Source organism: Exophiala aquamarina, assembly GCF_000709125.1.
Source record: "Exophiala aquamarina CBS 119918 chromosome Unknown aczIA-supercont1.1, whole genome shotgun sequence".
Classification (NCBI taxonomy): Eukaryota; Fungi; Ascomycota; class Eurotiomycetes; order Chaetothyriales; family Herpotrichiellaceae; genus Exophiala; species Exophiala aquamarina.
Window position 1 is genome coordinate 2,130,132 of NW_013550587.1, and position 19,244 is coordinate 2,149,375.

Sequence of the window (19,244 nt, forward strand, 5' to 3'; positions counted from 1 at the left end):
GGAAGATTCTTGTACGAGAGTCCAGGTGGTCATGCGCTCGGTATGCTATATACGAAGTCATGACCTCAGTGCATGTTGCACCAAACTTTTATAACCCTTCAGCGCCTCCTCCAAGTCACCCACTGTCAGTCCTTCGTTTCTTCCATGTGCAACAAGGATACTCCCAGGTCCATACAGGTACCTTTTCACACCTTCTAGCAGCTCCAAGTTAGGAATATCTGTACCGTAGTTGACTGTGATCGTGTCAAAGCCCTCAACGTCAGCATCCAAACTTATTGGACCGTAGCCCTGAGAGAACTCCAGGTCTAGCAAGTCCTCTGGGTCAGCTGCTCGAATCGCTTCACGCACTATGTGCTGAACTTCTTCCGGAGTCCCTCCAGCCAGCCTGAAAGTCACGTCTGCTGTTGCAAACTCTGGGACAACATTTCCAGCAACTCCGCCGCGGACATAGCCTACATTGACCGTGCTTTTGCCGAATTTCTCACTGCGTGGGAGGCCTCCTTCTGCCTCGGGAACATCTCCCAACTTATCTAGTGTCAATAGCGTAGGTAGAATCATGCTGTTTGCGCTCCGCCCAAGCCAGGGATATCCGGAATGCGCGGCCTTGCCGTGTGCATTGACCTTGACCATGAAGATCCCCTTGTGCCCTGCAGCCAGCTTTCCCTCCGTTGGTTCACCAAAGAGCACGGCCTTGTAATTCGACTTGGTCTTCCGGTAGAGCTCTGAGTTCGAGAAATGCCTCATTCCATCCCCTCGTTGCTCCTCGCCGACAACAAGCAGCAGCGCGAGGTCGGACGGATCAATCTCCGTAGAATGGTTAGCGAGGAGATCTAAGATTGTTTGGATTTGAACCGCGACACAAGCTTTGTCATCAACTGTGCCCCGCCCAGATATCAAAATATTCTTCCGCGAGGACGAAAGTTGGCCATCATCGGCCTTTTTCGGCAGCGACAAGGAGTAAGGGATGTGCGGAGGCACAGTATCGATGTGTGAGCTTAGGAGAATCTTCGGTGATGGTTGCGACGTCTCTGCTTGACTGCCACCGTACTTTGACGGATCTGGATATGCGTAAATATTCCATCGTACCTGAGTATCGTTTGTAGCATCTGGAGGCGGAACGCTCTGGGTCTTCACGGTGAAATTGTGGGCCTCCAAGAATTTTATTATGAGCTTCGCAACAGGTAGCTCATTGTCCGACACGGATTCGACCTCACAAATGGCTCTGTGCAGCGAGAGCAAGGGCGATGAAGCTATCACTTCCGAGAGCTTCCCGTTGCCGCTTACATTCAAGCTCGCTGCTATAATGGGCTCTTGAACATCACTCAGCCCAGATGCATGTCCCAGGGCCACTGCTAAAAGCAACGTTGCCGTAGCCTTCAACATCTTCATGGTTTCAACGCGCCTTGTTCACTTGGAGCGGAACTATAAATGATAAAAGAGTTGGGAGATGAACGAGCGGCAGACAGCTTAGAGATTCAGTTCTTAGCTTTTGCAAGGATCATTAGAATTCGTCATTCCGCCTTTTGAACCTATCATCCGCCTACGGTAGCAAACATACTCGCACGATCATCGTGCTTGAGGAATTCAGGAAAGAGGGAAATTCTGTGCGGAGTTCGCCGCTTGCGAAAAGGCCTTAGTTCTCTTCATGACAGCGGTTCAAGGCAAAGAGAAGGATGGACAAGGCGTCCCAATGGGAGCAACAGACGCACATGCTCGTCGTGTGTAATGGGCTACATATTTCACAAGCGTATCATTGGAGTATCTCGTACATGAAGATTCCTAAGCTCTAGCCTTACCATTGGCAGTCTTCGACTTTTCCTTCTTACGCTCCCAGACCATTAGATAGCCCTCCCTTGTAAACAGTGTCTCGGCTTCGGCACGCTCCACCCAAAGATCTTGTATCTCGAGCCACTCGGGCAAATTAGATCTCTGTGAGAATGCGGCTGCCTTATCTCGAAGCTGGACTTTCCAAGCGAATTTCTGTCCATCGCCTCCAACGGCTTTGTTAGCGGCGTCAGCGGCGTTTGAGTCTTCTCCACCTCCCGTGGACACAGATGTAGTGTCTAGAATGATGTTGGCGACCATTTCGTAATAGATTGGTTCCCCTGGAGGATGAATGGCAGGATTCGGCTCGACATACGGAGACATATCCAACCCCCGAGGCGACGGAAATGTCACAATAGTTGGATTTCTTTCCGACACAAATTTATTGACGGAAAACCGCTTGATGTGGAAAAAGAGATAAGGGGGCAATGGGTGTAGAAGTCGATGTCGTATCCGATTCGCCTGTCTCTCAGAGGCGCTTATACCGTTGTACTTATGCAGTAACGTGGTCAGAGGGACTTGAGGAATGATATTTTTCGATTCAACTGCATCTCGGAATAGCGGGACAGGAGGTAAATCGAGAGTAAGAATTAAATATGGAGAAACATTAGTCGTGATGTTGGAAGAGTCCTCAAACCTCAGACGATCGCCAGTTGTGTCTGATTTAGCGGTTATCGCTTGCGATTCCACTCTAAGCTTGCCTTGGAATGTCCGTTGAATGATCGACGATAGAGGCTTCGTCTTAGACCCTCCCAATGCTAAATGCAGGTTGTTGAGAAACCATGATAGGAACTCCACTGGATCGGACTGGTGGGTCAACGTAAATCTCTTCGATGATCGTAGTGCGATCTCTTGTAGCAGTTCATGTGGTGACACATGAGATCTGAATGCCCTTGAGTTCCAAAGCTTCCGAATCAGTGTGCTCGTTCTAACTGGCAATTGTGACGTTGTTAGTGGAAACTGGTGTAGGAGGAAGAAATTCCGTATAGGCACAACATGTGCAAGCGCCTGTACCACAACATTGAGGTAGTCATTGGCTTTAATATTGTTCATTCCCATGAAACCTGGCCGATATTTCTTGTTCCCAAGATCCATACTTTCCTTGGCTTCTTTATCCATTTTTTTCACATCCTCTTCCGTGAACTTTGGATCGGCCACATATTTGATGTCATCCAAGCTCTTGTTGTGCACCTCATAGCCTTCAGGGAGTACATAGACTTTCTGAGTCTCTAGGTTGATGTAAACGTGGTGGTCAACTTCGAGCGCATGGAAGTATGCAACTGACTTTGGACCCCTCCCTTGGAAGTATTTCCCGCAGATTAGGCATGCGTAGACATTGATGTTTGAGAGGGTAACGGAGCAAAGCTTTTCGAAGTCGAAATCGAGGAGGGATCGGTTTATTGTGTCCAGATACAAGTCGTTGTAGCCTTCAGTGGGGGCGCTCTGCCTCAGAGGGACCACAGAAATTTTGTCATCTTCAGCTTCCGAGTCGGAATCATCATTGTTTTGTATCGAGGTATTCGCTTCACCAGCGCAATTCAAGTCAACCGTCATGTCCTGGTGTGCCTGCTGAGATACGCCATTTGTACTTATTGTGTTTGCCTCTGAAGCATCTTCAATGCGCACCTTCTTGCTGACAGGAGATTCGTCGTCCAGAATCCGCTCCAAGGGCTCTTCCGATTTCCTCTTCGACATTGTGAGCGATGTAAAATTTCTTGTTAAATTCAGGTCGGATAATTTGAGCATGAACGCAGACATTGAGCAAACCAAACAAACATCTTTAATGCGGGGTGGCACTCGTGGACCAGCCTTGCCCTTGATGACTCAGCAGTAGTACAAGGCTTTGCGTGCTCCACAATCACTACTATTCTGATCTTTGCTACCTTTGAAATGGACTTCTGCAGGCTGGAATTCTGCAGACTAAATAACATGGTTCTATCTAGTGTATTCAGAATTGGCCTCAATACCCAATACTCAGATTGCCTTTTGTCTCTAAAATTTGCCCCATCCGAACTGACGACTGAGGTGCAACGTGAAATGAGTGCTGGCAGTCCATGTGATCAGATTAATGACGGCTTGCATTCCCAGGCTTAGAAACCAATTACCCCAGAAACCCGGAGAGCTCAACGCCCCAACGTCCTTCAAGGTCATGCGTGGTGATAATGGCCAAATGTCAGCAAGAGCTGGATCTCGCCTTGCCGCTCCGGTGTCATTGAGTCTTGAGATCAGGAAATTCCGGGTTAGCGACCTTAGAAACATCATCTCTAGAGGTAGCATCAAGATTGGAGTTATTATTGAGGCAAAACCGAGAGCAAGAGTGTGGGCAGGATGATTCGATAAAGTTGTCACGCGATATAGACTGTCATCGCCGTTCCTCAGCAGTCGTCGGTGATGGAAAAGTTCTTCTCGAGTGGGACGAGGATTGTCGCCTAGGTCGGTCGGTCGGCGCAGTGGTCTTGGTGTAGCTTGTGGTAAGCTAGGGGCCCGCAACATTCCTGCCACCGGTGTTGCAGGTCGCGGCTCTGGAGTTTGTCGTGCGTCTGGGGGTCCTCCCTCAAGAAGAGATTCTAGAGGAATTGTGGGCTCAAAAGCTGATGTCACAGGGACTCTCGACGGTTCTGTTGCCCAAACTGCAACAATGCTTGCTACGTCATCCGTTGTCACTGCGGGTTCATCCGTGTTCACGAGGTGACCTGTATCATCTACACGCTGGGCGTCAACACGACTTTCTGCATCCGCGAAACGTGCATCTGAAGGCTGTTCCAGTACGTCTTCAGCTGAAAAGAGGTCTTGCGGGTCTGGGGTTGAGGTAGAGGCGTTGCTGTTGCCGGCAAGGCTCACCACGTCATCGGCCAATTCAACGCTAAGCGTCCCGTGGTCGGGGTCCAAACTATAGTCGCCAAAGGCGGATCGGATGGCTTGCATGCGCAACATCTGTCGTGGGGGACGGTCCTCTGGACTCAGCCTACGACTTTCCCGAAGTAACTGTGAATAGTAGTAGGAGCTTCGATTGATGAGCTCCGCTTCCATGTCCTCACTTAGGACCACGTGTAGAGAAGCACTTCGCATCTGTAGAATTCTATCCCATAATGTAAAAAGGACGGGGAACATCACTCTAAGCGACTCGGCGAGGGTTTGAGATCTGACGTCCGAATCCTTCGTCTTCTCCTCCAAGGGGCTGGTCGTAGAAGCTTCGAAATTGATCTGATTATCGTTTTGAGCGTACAGCAACGAAGAAATTTGATCCGCACGGTCGGGCTTGAGGGCGAAATGGCGGATGCGGGCATAAATGGACATAAAAAGCCGTTGTTCGAGGAGGTCGTGTACATAGGCAAGAACGAAAGGATTCAGGGCAAAATTCCTGGCCCTATGTAAGAAGAATGTCCACGAGGTTGAGACTAGATTTCCCGAGACACTCAAGGGAGGACCGGTGGCGGATGGGATCAACGCTGATAGAGGCGGCATGGCGCCTTGAGGAAGCAGATAGAGTGACTGCAGAATCGAGGTAGCATAGAATGGATATTCTGCGCCAAACCAAACCAGTCTCAGGCTAGTATCGTTAGCTCATCGGAATTGTGCACAAGATAGAACTTACAATTCTCGAAGCAAGATTCTAGGCAGTTCTTTGAGCTGGAAGGTTGTGAATGGGCGAGGTAGAGTTGCACCTGGATTGGAGCCTAGTGTGTCACGCCTGAGAGAGTTGCTAAGGCTTGCAATAATTGCCATGGGATATCCAGGAAACAAGAATGCTCTTGGTCCTACAATATTCCACTCGGACTGCATCGTCACAAGCACAGGTAGGCCAAGATATGATTTATAGGTCTGGGTGTATCAGCAAAGAGGCACATTGGAAAGCTTTCATACTCACTAGTAGCCTTCTGCGAAATGAAATGATCCATCGTAGGGCCAGCTTTTGGAATAGGTCGTCGACCATGCCGCAGTTTTGCCCAGCGATATTTTCATCCAGAACTAGACTCTGCTTTTGGCTGTTAGTCAGAGCTTGCCAGTTACTACGGCTCATCTTGGCTTTGCGGACGACGACACCAACAGTCGCAAGAGCATCATTCTGTGCTCGATAAAGTCGCTTTGTCGAGTGCTCTGAAGCGAGGTTTCGTGGATGACCTCTGAAATCGAACTGCTGAACGTAGTTCCGCGCAGTGTCATGTTGCACATTTGGTCCTAAAATGAATTGATCATGATCATCGTGCAGCGGCGGATCAAAAGGCGATCTTCCCTGAAACCTTACTGTTAGAATGGGTGCGAAATGCATAATTGGTAGACCACATCAATGGACGGCACCGCCAACGGCGCAGTCAGTCTGAGGTCACGGTCGTGGCGACAGGAAATGTGTTGGGGCCCCCACAACGCTTACCAAAGCTAATCGCGTCAGGTAAGACTGTCGGCCCATCTCAAGAGGTCGCAAGAGCGGGTGGAATCATCAGCCTCAATAAGATGAATTGAGACTTGAAAAGAATCATGTCACATGAGACGATCAGATGGTGAAGGAGTGTTTGCTGGGAGGTTGCAACAGGACTCCTGCACCAAACTTCCTCGCGGTGCCTGCTTCTAATTAGCTGGATCGCATTAAGCGCAAGCAGCGTAGTCTAGTAGAAGTTGTCGAGACGAAGCATCCACGAAACCAAATGCAGGCTGTCCTGTGAATTTCCACGTGTGGTAGAGATGACATGGAAGCGCCACCGACTAGCGGAGGGACGTGATCGACGCCAAGAACATGCAGCGGGAACTAATTAGTTTAGAGGCGCTAGTTACCTTTGGTCTTTGACTCTAATCCCAGTTCAAAATTTTGGAGAAGCAGAAATTTGAGCCGGGGAGAAATTAATATTTGAGAAATAATCAGAAGACGAGCGACCTCATGGATGTTCGCAGAGGCCTTACATTACAAACTGACGAACACGCTTGAAAGGAGTTTCGACTTTTACTCTATAGTTTCCATGGAACAGTCCTGAAGCCCAATCTGTGATTCAAATGGCGACCAAGGTCAGCTTCAAGACAACATTTGAAGCCGCCAAGACCATCCAGCCGATTTACACTGGGGGTGAGATATCTGGCAATCTCGACGGGACATTGATCGCGACATGCGTTGATGAGGATGTTCTGGTGGTGAGATCGGAGACGGCAATCGTTCTATGCCGAGTAGAAGGAGATGGCGACCCTGTGACGAGTTTATGTCTGGCACCAGACAGCTCACATCTGGTTGTTTGCTCGAGATCTCTATCACTCCGTATATACACCCTCACGAAATCCGCCGATTCCGACCTTTTTACTTCCTCTCTGGCTCGGACTTTGAAACCCCATAACACTCCAGTTGTGTCATCTGCTATTGATGTTACCAGCTCCTTGTTGGCGACGGGTGGCGCAGATGGCAGCGTAAAGGTATGGGATATTCGGGGAGGATATGCTTCGCACACGTTCCATGGACACGGAGGTGTCATTTCTGCCTTGACCTTCTTCGAGAGAAAGTCAAGGACCATAGCCTCGAGAGCGGGTACCGACTCAACTCGCAAGCGGAAACTCAGGGGCGGTGAGCGCAATGACCCCGAGTCTCCAACATGTAACTCGATCTGCCTTGCCTCTGGCAGCGAAGATGGCAACATCCGTATCTGGGATTTAGCTTCTCGAAAGTCGATAGCCCTGCTGGACTCTCACGTCAGTGTCGTACGATCGATTCGTTTCTCGGCTGGTCAAGATATTTTACTCTCCGCGAGCAGGGATAGAACGATCATCCTCTGGAATTCCGAGAATTGGAAGCAGCAAAGAGTTATTCCGGCTCTTGAAGCGCTTGAAACAGGGGGGCTGTTGGATAATGGCCAACTTTGTTACGCTGGAGGCGAAAATGGAGTGCTCCGGATCTGGAGTACTGGTACTGGACGTGAGATAACACCAAAGCAGAAAGCAAAGCTAGAGAACGATTCCATCCTGTCCATCATACAAATCTCAAAGAGTGAACAACTTCTATCAGTTCACCAAGATCAAACCCTTCGTTTGCACGACATCTCGCCCCTTCAGAATTTGCAAGACACAACACTGACCGAGGTACCACCCGTCATTCGAACCGTATCAGGGAACTACGACGAGATTATTGACATGGCGTGCGTGGGGCCGGATAGGTCTCTCCTTGCCCTTGCTACAAACACCGAGAGCATTAAGTTAATTTCCACTATGGATAGCATTGACCCAGAAGCCTCGTTACTGGTGCCGCCTTCCTTTGGCAGTGAGGTTGCTCTCCTTGAGGGGCATGAAGATATAATCATATGTCTTGATGTGGATTGGTCTGGTCACTGGTTGGCAACAGGGGCCAAGGACAACACAGCAAGATTGTGGAGACTAGATCCTGCATCTTCGTCATACGAGTGCTTCGCTGTCTTCGCTGGTCATGCAGAGTCTCTGGGCGCCATCGCATTACCCAGAACCCAACCCTCTGACAGTCTTGCAATGAAAAATCCGGCTAATCACCCGCCTGAATTTCTTCTAACAGGTTCTCAGGACAAGACAATCAAGCGCTGGGACATGTCTAAATTGAAATATTCTCCCACAATGAATGAGCCGCATCGCGGAATCAAAGCCCTTTTTACACGAGTGGCCCACGAGAAGGATATCAATGCTATTGCTTCCAGCCCGATTGCTCCTTTGTTTGCTTCTGCCTCACAAGATCGGACCATCAAGATCTGGTCACTGGAAGATGGGTCGGTGGCTGGCATCCTACGTGGTCATAAGCGAGGAGTATGGTCGATCCAGTTCTCTCCGATTTCAACAGCACCCTTGAATCTACCAGAAGGTGGTACGAGTGGATCTCGTGGACTTTTAGTTAGTGGTTCGGGGGATAGGACCATCAAAGTTTGGTCGTTATCAACCTACACTTGCCTCCAGACATTTGAGGGTCACAGCAATTCTGTGCTGAAAGTGATCTGGCTGCCACCAAGGGCACCTTCTCGTGACAAAGAAGCTCAGTCAGATGCAAATCAACCTCTGATCGCGTCAGCTTCTTCCGACACTCTGGTCAAAATATGGTCTCCCTATTCCTCTGCGGAGTCAGACCATCTTCTTGCCACGCTCGACAACCATAGTGATAGAGTTTGGGCCCTCACATCTCCCTCATCTTGCATCTCACAGCCATCTCAGGTGAAAATGCAGAGTCCTACAAATGCAATTTCTTACCCCTTGATCTCTGGAGCGGCTGACGCGAGTCTCACGTTCTGGGCTGACACGACAGTCCAAACTGCCAATCTAGCTTCGAAACGCGCCACCGAGCGCATTGAACAAGATCAACTGCTACAAAATCATATCTTTACCAAGAACTACAGGGAAGCCATTGTATTGTCGCTGGCACTAAACCATCCTGGTCGTCTCCTACGTATCTTCCAGGACGTCGTTAGTTTACCCGATTCTGAGAAAGACCGAAGCAGTATTATGGGGGTGCAAGCCGTCGATGATGTGCTTGCTGCTCTCGACCATCAGCAGCTCTTCTCCTTGCTTGAAAGAGTCCGAGACTGGAATACCAATGCCCGAACGGCAACGGTGGCCCAGACAATTCTAAATTGTCTTTTCAAGAAGTATCCTGCCAGTGCATTTGTCGATATGGCCAAGGAGAGGAAGTTCGGGGATGTCGACAAAGGGATGAAAGAGATTCTTAGGGCATTGGAAGTCTACACAGAACGACATTACAGAAGAATGGAAGAATTGGTCGATGAGAGTTATTTGATTGATTACACGTTGAGAGAGATGGACGAGATTGCAGGCACAATATTGACTGTCGACGGCCATGAATCACAGGATGTAGTAATGACTTGAAGGGATTGACCCTCCGAAAGTGAACAAATATTCAAGACTCGCGCAGTGAACTGAATGTGGACTGTGATGTCATGAGCCGCTGCTTCTATGCTCTAGTAAATCGCGGCGCAAACCATTCATTAAAATGTCTCTTCGCTATTAGAAAGATTAGGATATTGTATATAGTGCTATAGAAACCTAAAGTTACTTTTACTTAAGAAACTCCATTAAATTTGAAAGTTAATATGGTATACTAGTAACATGTCACGGGTTGAACCCGTACAAAGCTCTAGAGTACGCCCTAGAGCGATTACTCGTGGTGCACCTTTGGGCTGTACAACTGTACAGCCGAAGCTACGTGATTCCTCTCTATCGATTATCTCCCAGGAAACCATACTAACCCACTATAGGAGAGGCTGGGGAGTATTTCCTTTATTCGTACAGTAGATAGATTTTCTCTTTTCTTTTCTCTCCTTAGCTTTAGAATCCTCGTTATACGGTAGTTAGACGAATTACTCTAAATTCCTAACTAAACCCTCACATAACAGTTTATAAAGCATAAATTATACTTAAAGGCTAACTCAGGAGTTAGAAATATACTATAAAGTCTATACTAACTCGAATATTAATTAATATAAGCTCTTACAAAATTTAATAATTAAAATTTTGCTAATGTTAGGCACCACTCGTGCTAACAGGCAGGACTACTAGTAGAGTAGCTTAAATAGTCTCGATGTTGGATCTATCTCTCAATTACAAGTAATACCTTGACGTGTCAGTCGCAGCAAGCTCAAAGCATGAGGTTCCCAGAGGAACCGCATGCGGTGAGCAGCTCTTATATACTGGAGTCTTGGCGCCTGCTTGGCGGCGCTATAGAAGGTTCCGGACTCCCTATCTCTCTTTCCACTGAGGGAACTATATATACCTTGTCCGTTCCTGACAGCTAATTATTTTTGATGCGGATAAACGCTCCGAGGAATATAATCATATATAATGATATTAAGTCAAATTTGAATCTTTGATTCACCACTAATAGGTTAAAACTTATAACTAGCCCAAACCCGGTGTAAAATCTAGGTCGATCCCAGTCTTTCGGACTCCCATGGGCGCCAATGTGGCGCCAATGCAAGGGTGTGTCTTCAGGCGACTTTCCGAGTCAATTCTAGGATCAGCGTATCACCAACCCAACTCCCAACGTCGAAATCACAGGATCCTCGAATGTCGAAGTCCTTAAGCGTGAACGGTGTTGAGACGCGTCGTCAGAGTAGTCGGCATTCAACATTCAACAATAAACCAAGGTACGCCCTTGACTTTGAGGCTCAAAATGTAGATTGTCCTACAATATTATTGACGCGAATCAGAGCCCGGCGAATCTACACGTACACAGGAAAGCTCAGCTCGGAGGACGTGCTTCAAGTGGGCGCGGATAGGGCGCCAACTCGGGCTCTGGAAGAACAGCACACCAGCGTGCTTTCCGCAACCCTTGTCAGAGATGCGTTAATTCACTCCGCTTCGAAAGGAACATCGGCGTTCTTGAAATTAATTGTACCTACGAAAGTTCGGCTGTACGAGTGAGAAAACGACCGCGATGCAATCGATGCAAAGACTTGCGCCGGGCTTGCGCGCCCGTATGGTTTTTTCGGTCCTTCCTCGGTGTGAGTGGAGCTCCCGTCCTCTCTAAGAGAGGATAGGTCACGATTACTGGCCATGAATGAAGCGTTGAGGAGACGCGAGCCAGGAGCACCCAGCGTCAAGACCATCCATGCTTTGGCTAAATCTCTGAATGATTGTATTGAAATCAATCCTGAATACCAGAAGGCGAGACCAACTCAGAAATCTACTGCCAAAGCTCGTCCCACTCCTTCGAGGAAGCTAGATCTTCCTGAAGTCACCACAGATCTTCTTACGGACAGCCATCCCCAAGCAGCCACCCGTACGCTTGCACTTACCAAGGTCGAGCCTGAAGTCGTCATTCCAACGCGTTATTCCAGCTCTGACGAGGGCTCGATTCACGATTCATCCGAGGAAGATTCAATTGACGCCGTTGCAGGTTCCTCAACGCACATCCAGCCCCTACCAATACTCCTCCTCACCCGCCTCCTGCTGCTGCTGGCCAGGATTGGGATTCAACAGCAGCAGACAGCCAAGGGGCTGATCCCATCAGCTCCCAGAACTTTCTACTCACTATGCTCCTTGATGCACTCCGCCAAGGGGGGGAAGTTTATTCCAGAGTGGTAAGTCGATTTGGGTGAATTTTGCCGCACGTACTGAAGATGTATTAGAACGGGCAGCAGCCTCCAATTTGGCTGGATAAGGTGTGATCTCGGAATCCCATCAATGATATCGACAATCCGATCGAGAGCACGAGCTTTTTGAGGTACACGACACAATCGCGCCTTCCCTCAGATAGGGCATTTGAGTGCCATCAAGCGCTTATCAACGACTTGCTCACTCATCACCCGCCTGACAACAGGATAACAAATAACTGTGGTCTCGGATCCGGCTACTGACCTCGTTGAACATTGACATCGCCAAAGAGGAAGGTTCATGCAGATGCATTTTAAATATGCCATGGACAGCTTTGTAGCCCAGCTGAAGCGGAGCTGGGAGCACTCAATGCTCCGGGCTAGATCACTGCAAAGGCTACAAACTCATCATCTCCATGTGTCCGTATGATTAGAATGTGATAAATTATGGCCAGCGATTAGTGAGAAGTGCTAGGCTAGAGCAAGAAATACCGACTTCCTCATGTTGATATCCGAGTTTGGCTTCCCGACGACAAAGAAGCCTGCTCATGAGAGTCTAAGAGCGATGTCATGTTTTTCAAGACCCTAAGATCCATGTGTCCAAGCTCCCACATGATTCACGTTCAAGTTGGTCTAAGGCTTTGTAGCACATATGCATCGCTTTAATGAACAATGAAGGCCTTGATCAAGCAATCCATTGCTCGTTTGCTAGGTAGAATAGGTGTATCTGATTGGATGTCTGAGCTCGCCGCGATTCGCAACAATCTGTCAGAAGTTGACACCATGCATTCGAAAGGGCGCCACGCTCGAGTAGCAAGACTGATATATATATCGGAGGAGTTTGGTTTGATCTCTAAGCATCGATATAGTCTGAATGTATGGCAGGTTTTATTTCCGGGTAGACCTCCGAGATTTGGCACCCGGGTCCTAATCATGTCTATGGCTACCGGAGAACGTGTAGCCACCCTAGCATTAGCACAAATCCAAGCGCCCACGGGGCTATACGGACATGTGGCGCGGATATAGTTGTCGGGTTTCATTCAGGTTTCTGACCCCTCTTTGCCACAAACGTGCTGTATTTGTGGGCAAGAGTTCTTCAGTGCCAATGAGGTTAAAATAGCAACTTGGTGAATTTCAATGTTGGCGATGTGAATCTTTGTATGCGTATACTCGGCGGTGTCCTCTTCCACGCCACTTTCTGAGCACAATGATGGTTTCTTGTATATAAATCAAACATTTCGAGAGTCCTGACTTGCCGGCTGGGTGGCATTCGGATGCCCCGATAGCCTAACCAGATGGCACGGCCACTCCTCTGTCTGGAGTCGTGTCAAAGACGCATCCGTGTCATGCAGAAATGCCAGACATAGGAACTTCCGAGGTGTGTGGCGAAAGGCATTAGGCATACACTGAGATATTCACGATGCATGTGCTTGTATGTAGGGCAGATGGAGAGAGGGATTGAGAGCCGCACCAGCCTCGTCAAAATCCCCAGCTCGGCATTTCAACAGGCAACTTGAAAATTTTGCCAGTATAGTCGTCCTAGGGAGTACACGGTAGCTGTCGCCTTGTTAGCGAGGGCTACTAACTTCTAAGTAAAGCAACCGACGGGTTGCCATGACCGATTCGGCATGAGGTGAATAACAAGTCTGAAGAGGAGGGCATGTCTCTGTCTGATGGGAAGCGACGCCCCTGCCGACATCAATGATCAACAAATGTTGGGGCTAACTGGCCGTACTTAGCCTGTTCTGGTCTAGATCAGCCGCACAAGCTCCTGCCAAGCTTTATCTGGAACTCTGCTGTGAGAGCAGCGAGAGGCTGGCCCGCACGTGACGAGGCTTCTCCCACAAGAAGAACGGGATCGCTTTCTTCCTTGAAACACTCTAGCAGATTAGCCCATTCACAAGGCCTGCTCACTCTCCTCGCTCTCCTCACCATTGACCGGCTACATGAGCCTCCGGTCTGGGTTCCACCACCCCAAGGCTCCTCCTACTCGGGGTCGTGAAAGGTCACTGGGAGACACTTCAACGTCTCATCATTTCAATGGATGCACCCTGATCTGGTGCCGGTCAGCCTGACCCGAGCCTTTTGGGCAGATCTTACTTGGTCGGCTGTCCCAATGAGGCAACCCCCCCAGTATCCCAGGCTCGCCACACTCTCTTCCCTGTCGTCTGAAATTGAAGGTCTGTGAGAAGAAACCGTTCTGCGACTGTTAGCCGCGACCCCTCTCTCCCTTTCGCATCTAGCCTGATCGGAAAAACGAAAGCCTCGACCACGCTGCAAGGGAAATCCAGATCTCTCAAGATCCGTGCCCATCGAGGGTACGGAGTAGCGAGTACCCGCCCATAACCTCTAGCTACCAAGGCACATTTTCCTTGGAAGGCTAGGCCAGAGGCTCAACAATCCCAGCGATTCCTTTCCAAGCCTCGCCTCGCTCGGAAGTTAGCAGTCTCCGGTATGATCTTTCACATGGTCCCTTATATCTTGGCGTTCGTGGTTGATACAACACCATAGCTCAAGTTGAAACGATACACTCGATTATCCGGTGTCACAATTTGTAGGCAGTAGTTCGTGATCGACTCGGAAGATGACACTTCCTGGATCTGGATCTTGGAATCATCTTCGTCGAGGAGTATATATTACCTTTGATGTTCTCTGTCTAGACCCGTCTTCTCCATCATCAACTCCACAGCACTTGTCTTTCATTCCTTTTCAAGACTTTTGACAAGTCTCTTTCAATCTTTACGGCTTTTGATAAGTCTTCAATTCTTTACTCGTGCCGGTCACTCTCATTCCACCTTTTACAACAATCTTTCCCCACTTTTACACCTACAGAAAAACATTTCTAAACCCAATCACCCAAGATGAAAGCATTCACTTTTTCCGCTTTGAGCACTCTCTTCGCTGGCTTGACGCTGGCCCATCCTGTCGATCTCCAAGCGCGCCAGAGTGGTTTTAGCGATGTCGACATCACCATTCTTCAATTTGCTTTGACATTGGAGCATTTGGAGAATGAGTTCTACCGCAGCGCTTTCCGCACTTTCACCCTTCAGCACTTCCTCGACGCTGGATTCGACGAGGATTTCTTCCTCAACTTGCAGTTCATTGCTGCTGATGAAGCCGCACATGTCGAATTGCTTGCCGGAGCCATCCAAGGGGCTGGTCACTTCCCTGTCCAGCCTTGCCAGTACAACTTCCCGGTAACCGATATCCAATCCTTCGTCACGTTGTCTGCCATTCTCGAGTCCGTTGGCACATCTGCTTATCTTGGTGCTGCTCCTTTCGTCGGAAGCAAAGACATTCTCGGAATCGCTGCTTCCATCATGGCCGTCGAAGCCTTCCACACATCCCTGCAGCGGACCAGCATTGGAGGAGTTGGTGCACCAGATCCATTTGCCACTCCTCTCGGTGCAAACGCTGTCTTCACTCTTGCTGCTCAATTCATCGTCTCTTGCCCATCGAACAACCCACCATTGCCATTCACTGCTTTCCCTGGCCTTGCAATTTCCGATTCTCAGAGCTGCTTCCGCGAGAACAGCTTTGATGGCAAGAGCGTCCAGCAAATGGTTCATGACAACAGCGGCACGCCTCCCCCATCATCTCAAGAAGTTGCTCCTCCACCACCAGCCGAAATGGCCGCCCAGACAACTGCTGCCCCAACTGAGACCAGCATGGACAGCGCCATGATCACGGAGACCAGCGCCGAAAGTGAGACTGCTGTTGCAACCGAGACCGCGGTTGCAGCTGAGAGCGAGACTGTCACCGACAGCGCTACAGTTACTGATGCAGCTACCAGCGCAGCTGAGACCGCCGAGACCTCCACTGAGACCTCCGAAGGTGCTGAGCCAACTGCTGCTCCCGAACGACGAGACCTTTCTGCTCGCCAAAGCTCCCGTCAACGTGGCTGCTCCGCTCCATTTGGCGGCTCCTCCATCAACTTGGTTCCAGACTTCGGTGCCTCTCGACACGATTTCAGCAGAGTTGTGCAGGTATTTGTCACCTTCGTCTCCGGCTTCAACGTCATCTCCGTTGCTGTACAATTCAACCGTGGAGGCATCAACGTCAACATCCCAACTGGTATTGGCGGCCAGGTCTTCGTCTTCATCACCGTTATCGACATCTCTGGCGGCCGTCTCAGTGATTCCGACATCTTGTTCGGACCCGCCATCATGGAAGGTAAGTTTCTACTTTATTCCTGGAAACAGAATTCGAACTAACTTTGTTCCACCAGTCGCTCCAGCATTCCCATCCCTCAGCTTCTAAATGCTGCATTGGCTTTAAGAAAGTTATATTTGCTGCATTGCGGGAAGGGAAAGACAAAAGTGTATGGGGCCTGCAATACTAGGGGGGCTACTGCGCTCACTACTGACGTGACCGAGCCCTCCTACCTAGCTTTCATGTCTCTCATTGACGAAGTTTTACGTCTTCAACCATTTTTGTCTGATTTGCTTATGGTGTGTACTTTTGTTTTGTCTACTTCTTAGCGAGGTGATCGAGAGAACAGCCCATGCCTCTGCATGGGAAAGGGAGTTCTTTTCGTGCTTTTTGGGAAATCTATCCGCGACGGCAGCGGGGAGACCAGTCATCAGGTGTGGAGGAAGATGAAGGGAAAGAATCAAGAATCAACTGCTCGAGCTTTTTGAAGAGGGGTTGCTTGGAAAGAGAAGAAGCTTTTTTTCATAGAAATCATCTGGGAGAATGTCCCTGGGTCCAAGGGGAAAGCAGAAACCATTGATGGAAATAGAAATCAGGTCTGATTGACAAATCGACCAAAACTCCAGACTAGGTCCTTCCAGATTACATGCTGAGGTTTGCCAGCGCAGCCTTGCAGCCTGGGGATCCACGAATTAAGGAAGATCCAAATTCTACCTTGAAGTCAGTTTTCCTATCTCTGCGCTCGATTGCTTCCGTGAATTTACTTGCTGTCGTGACTAGTATGTACAGTATTCGGGCGACATGCTCGGATCCTTTGAGCTAGACAGACTTGGGAGCTGGGGATTCCAAATGCTGAAAAGCTGGCTCAAACACAAGTCGCATCATACCCTGGTCGGGTCATCGTGGAGTTGAGGCATGCATGCTACCTCTAGCCAGCCACCCCCCTTTGTGCCCTTAGCTCAGTGCTGTAAACCCTTGGCATCGAGATGATGGCCGTTCCTGGTTCTTCTGTTTTGCTGTTTACTGCGCGGATGTGTTCTTTTCCGTTGTCTCTTTGTCATGGTGGTGATCAGCAGACAGCACCGCGGTGTGAGAGAGTGATTGCCATCTGCGCCCGTGTACGGAGCACTGCCTCGAATGAGGAGAGACAGTCACTGAGGGGCGCACGGTTCTGGCTCATTTCATTGCTGCTCTGCGGAGTGCGTTGATGTCGAGACGCAGTTTCAGTGCATATCCAAGTTGTCCAGGGAGTGACACAATGCGTTGTGTCCATATCCTCTCTCAGTACAAGAATTATCCAGACTCTGAACCGTGGCGCGGTCCTCAGAGTCCCCACAATAGTCCTCGAGAATATGTAGGTAGATCGCTTGGGAGAGCTAGTGTAGAGCGTCCGGCCGAGGAGAGCTGGAACGAAGGTGGGCGTTTTCTGTTTTCTCTGTCGTTGTCTTTTCGGGCAGCCGGCCTCCTTGGAGAGATTTTTCGGGTGGCCTCTTGCGACGAGTGTCCAGGACCGAGTATAGTAGTAATATCTTATGACTTTAAGTGGCCAGAGATTTGGATGTGCCCAGCGAAGAGATGGCAAAGGCCCACCGAGGAGGGAAAAAGTGGCGCCAAAATGCATGAAAGTCTCTAACCCGTCCATGACAAACTCCAGCTCTAGATCTAGTTTTCGCCCGTGGACACGGTTGTAATAACAGTATGATTTTGGGCGTTCGTAGAGAGCACAGATCCTAGTGACTTGCAAAGCATCCGTGGACTTAGCCCGCAAAGACTTCATTGGCCATCAACATATCAATCCTCCCTTCTTGGCTGCCTCCCCCAAACCTCATCCGCATCCTTCTTTCCCTTTGTCTCGGGCACATACCAGCCCACAAAAAGGAAAAACATTGCCGCCAGCGCCGCAAAAACAAAATACACTAGCCCCTTGCCCAATTGCTCATTAACCAGCGGGAAAAACTGCGCAATGATGAACGTCGAGATCCAATTCGCGGCGAGCGCCCAGCTCTGCGTCGCGCCCACAGCCTCGGGCCCGACCAGTTCCGAGGCCAAAATGAAGGGGACAGGCCCCAGTCCGAATGCGAAGCTCGCGACGAATGCCAAGACCGCGACGGCCGAGAGGATCGGGATGGACGCGCGGATGCCGATCGCGAGGAGCACGCTCGAGGTGCCCATCCCGCCGATGCTGGCGAGGAGGACCACCTTGCGGCCCAGGATGTCTGCGAGGGGCGCGAAGCCCGTGGTGGCGAGCACGTTGAGTACGCTGACGAGGATGTTGAGGAGGGCGGAGTTTGCCGCCAGCAGATCGGAGAGTAAAGAGACGCCGTACATGATTATACTGTTGATGCCGCAGAGTTGTTGAGCCATCATTACGACCACGACGGCGAGGATCGCGCCGCGGTGCGTCGAGGAGGAGAGGACGCCGAAGATGGATAGGGTTGGTTGTTTAGTGGGTCGATTGGTGCTCTGTGCATCTGGGGCGGAGAGGAGGGTTTGTTGCTCTTCTAAATGTGTGTAAGTATGATTGTGAAGTCATTCAGCAGCCTTACAGTTTTGCGATTTGGGACTTACCATCACTGTCATCTGCTCCATTCCAGCCAGCAGTCTCTTCCTCCACATTGACCGCCTCGCCCCTGATCTTCAACAGATCTAATTTCGCCTGCCTGGGATTTCTATTCTCGGCTGTCCACTTCGGACTGTCCACGGCGCCTATCAATGCGAAAAATTGCACCACGCCGATAGCTCCAGCGGCGGCGAGGATAATGCGCCACAATGAGCCGCGACTGAGGAAATAGCCGAGGACCTGAGTCGTGAAGATACCCATGTTGGTCATAATTTGGGTGAACGCGCCGAAAAAGCCCTTCTCGCTGGGTGGCGCGATCTCGCTGATGTAAATCGGCACAACGACGACAGACACGCCGGCACCCAGGCCTGAGATGAAGCGGCCGAATGCTAGCGCGCCGATGTTCGGCGCCAACGCCTCAGCTAGTGGCCCGAATGCCAACAGGAGAGTATTGATCCGCATGACGCGTAATCGACCGTAGCGAGCGGATAGCGAGCCTGACGCCAGAGCGCCAAAGAGCCCACCGAGCGTGAAGATCGAGGACACGAGGCCAAGTTGGTTCGCGTCCATGGGGATGCATTGTGGTAGATTCAACGGTGGTGGCGTTGGGGTCTTTGGCACCCCAATCTTCCGAACACACGTGAGCACATCTTGTGGTGCATTGAGCTCAGCCT

The 19,244-nt window shown here is 49.9% G+C and overlaps 6 protein-coding genes across 6 annotated transcripts; 2 read left to right on the top strand and 4 right to left on the bottom strand.

Annotated features, from left to right (window-relative positions):
• Nucleotides 1-57: 57 nt before the first annotated feature.
• Nucleotides 58-1,389, bottom strand: A1O9_00756 (acetylornithine deacetylase; the record flags this gene model as incomplete). Its single annotated transcript, XM_013409919.1, has 1 exon — nt 58-1,389. One exon carries the CDS (start codon nt 1,387-1,389, stop codon nt 58-60), a length of 1,332 nt encoding a protein of 443 aa, XP_013265373.1.
• A 390-nt stretch (nt 1,390-1,779) lies between these two features.
• On the bottom strand, nt 1,780-3,519 carry A1O9_00757 (ubiquitin thiolesterase; the record flags this gene model as incomplete). Its single annotated transcript, XM_013409920.1, has 1 exon — nt 1,780-3,519. The coding sequence occupies one exon, from the start codon at nt 3,517-3,519 to the stop codon at nt 1,780-1,782; it is 1,740 nt and encodes a 579-aa protein (XP_013265374.1).
• Nucleotides 3,520-3,816: 297 nt separating this feature from the next.
• A1O9_00758 (uncharacterized protein) lies at nt 3,817-6,097 on the bottom strand (the record flags this gene model as incomplete). The annotated part of the gene is made up of 3 exons (XM_013409921.1): nt 5,693-6,097; nt 5,420-5,646; nt 3,817-5,374 (listed from the first exon to the last, which is right to left on the bottom strand). Exons 1-3 carry the CDS (start codon nt 6,092-6,094, stop codon nt 3,817-3,819), a joined length of 2,187 nt encoding a protein of 728 aa, XP_013265375.1. The 5' UTR covers nt 6,095-6,097.
• Nucleotides 6,098-6,810: 713 nt separating this feature from the next.
• On the top strand, nt 6,811-9,633 carry A1O9_00759 (uncharacterized protein; the record flags this gene model as incomplete). Its single annotated transcript, XM_013409922.1, has 1 exon — nt 6,811-9,633. One exon carries the CDS (start codon nt 6,811-6,813, stop codon nt 9,631-9,633), a length of 2,823 nt encoding a protein of 940 aa, XP_013265376.1.
• Nucleotides 9,634-14,719: 5,086 nt separating this feature from the next.
• On the top strand, nt 14,720-16,118 carry A1O9_00760 (uncharacterized protein; the record flags this gene model as incomplete). Its single annotated transcript, XM_013409923.1, has 2 exons — nt 14,720-16,031; nt 16,087-16,118. The coding sequence occupies 2 exons, from the start codon at nt 14,720-14,722 to the stop codon at nt 16,116-16,118; spliced, it is 1,344 nt and encodes a 447-aa protein (XP_013265377.1).
• A 1,683-nt stretch (nt 16,119-17,801) lies between these two features.
• A1O9_00761 (uncharacterized protein) lies at nt 17,802-19,140 on the bottom strand (the record flags this gene model as incomplete). The annotated part of the gene is made up of 2 exons (XM_013409924.1): nt 17,802-18,511; nt 18,579-19,140. 2 exons carry the CDS (start codon nt 19,138-19,140, stop codon nt 17,802-17,804), a joined length of 1,272 nt encoding a protein of 423 aa, XP_013265378.1.
• Between the last annotated feature and the right edge of the window lie 104 nt (nt 19,141-19,244).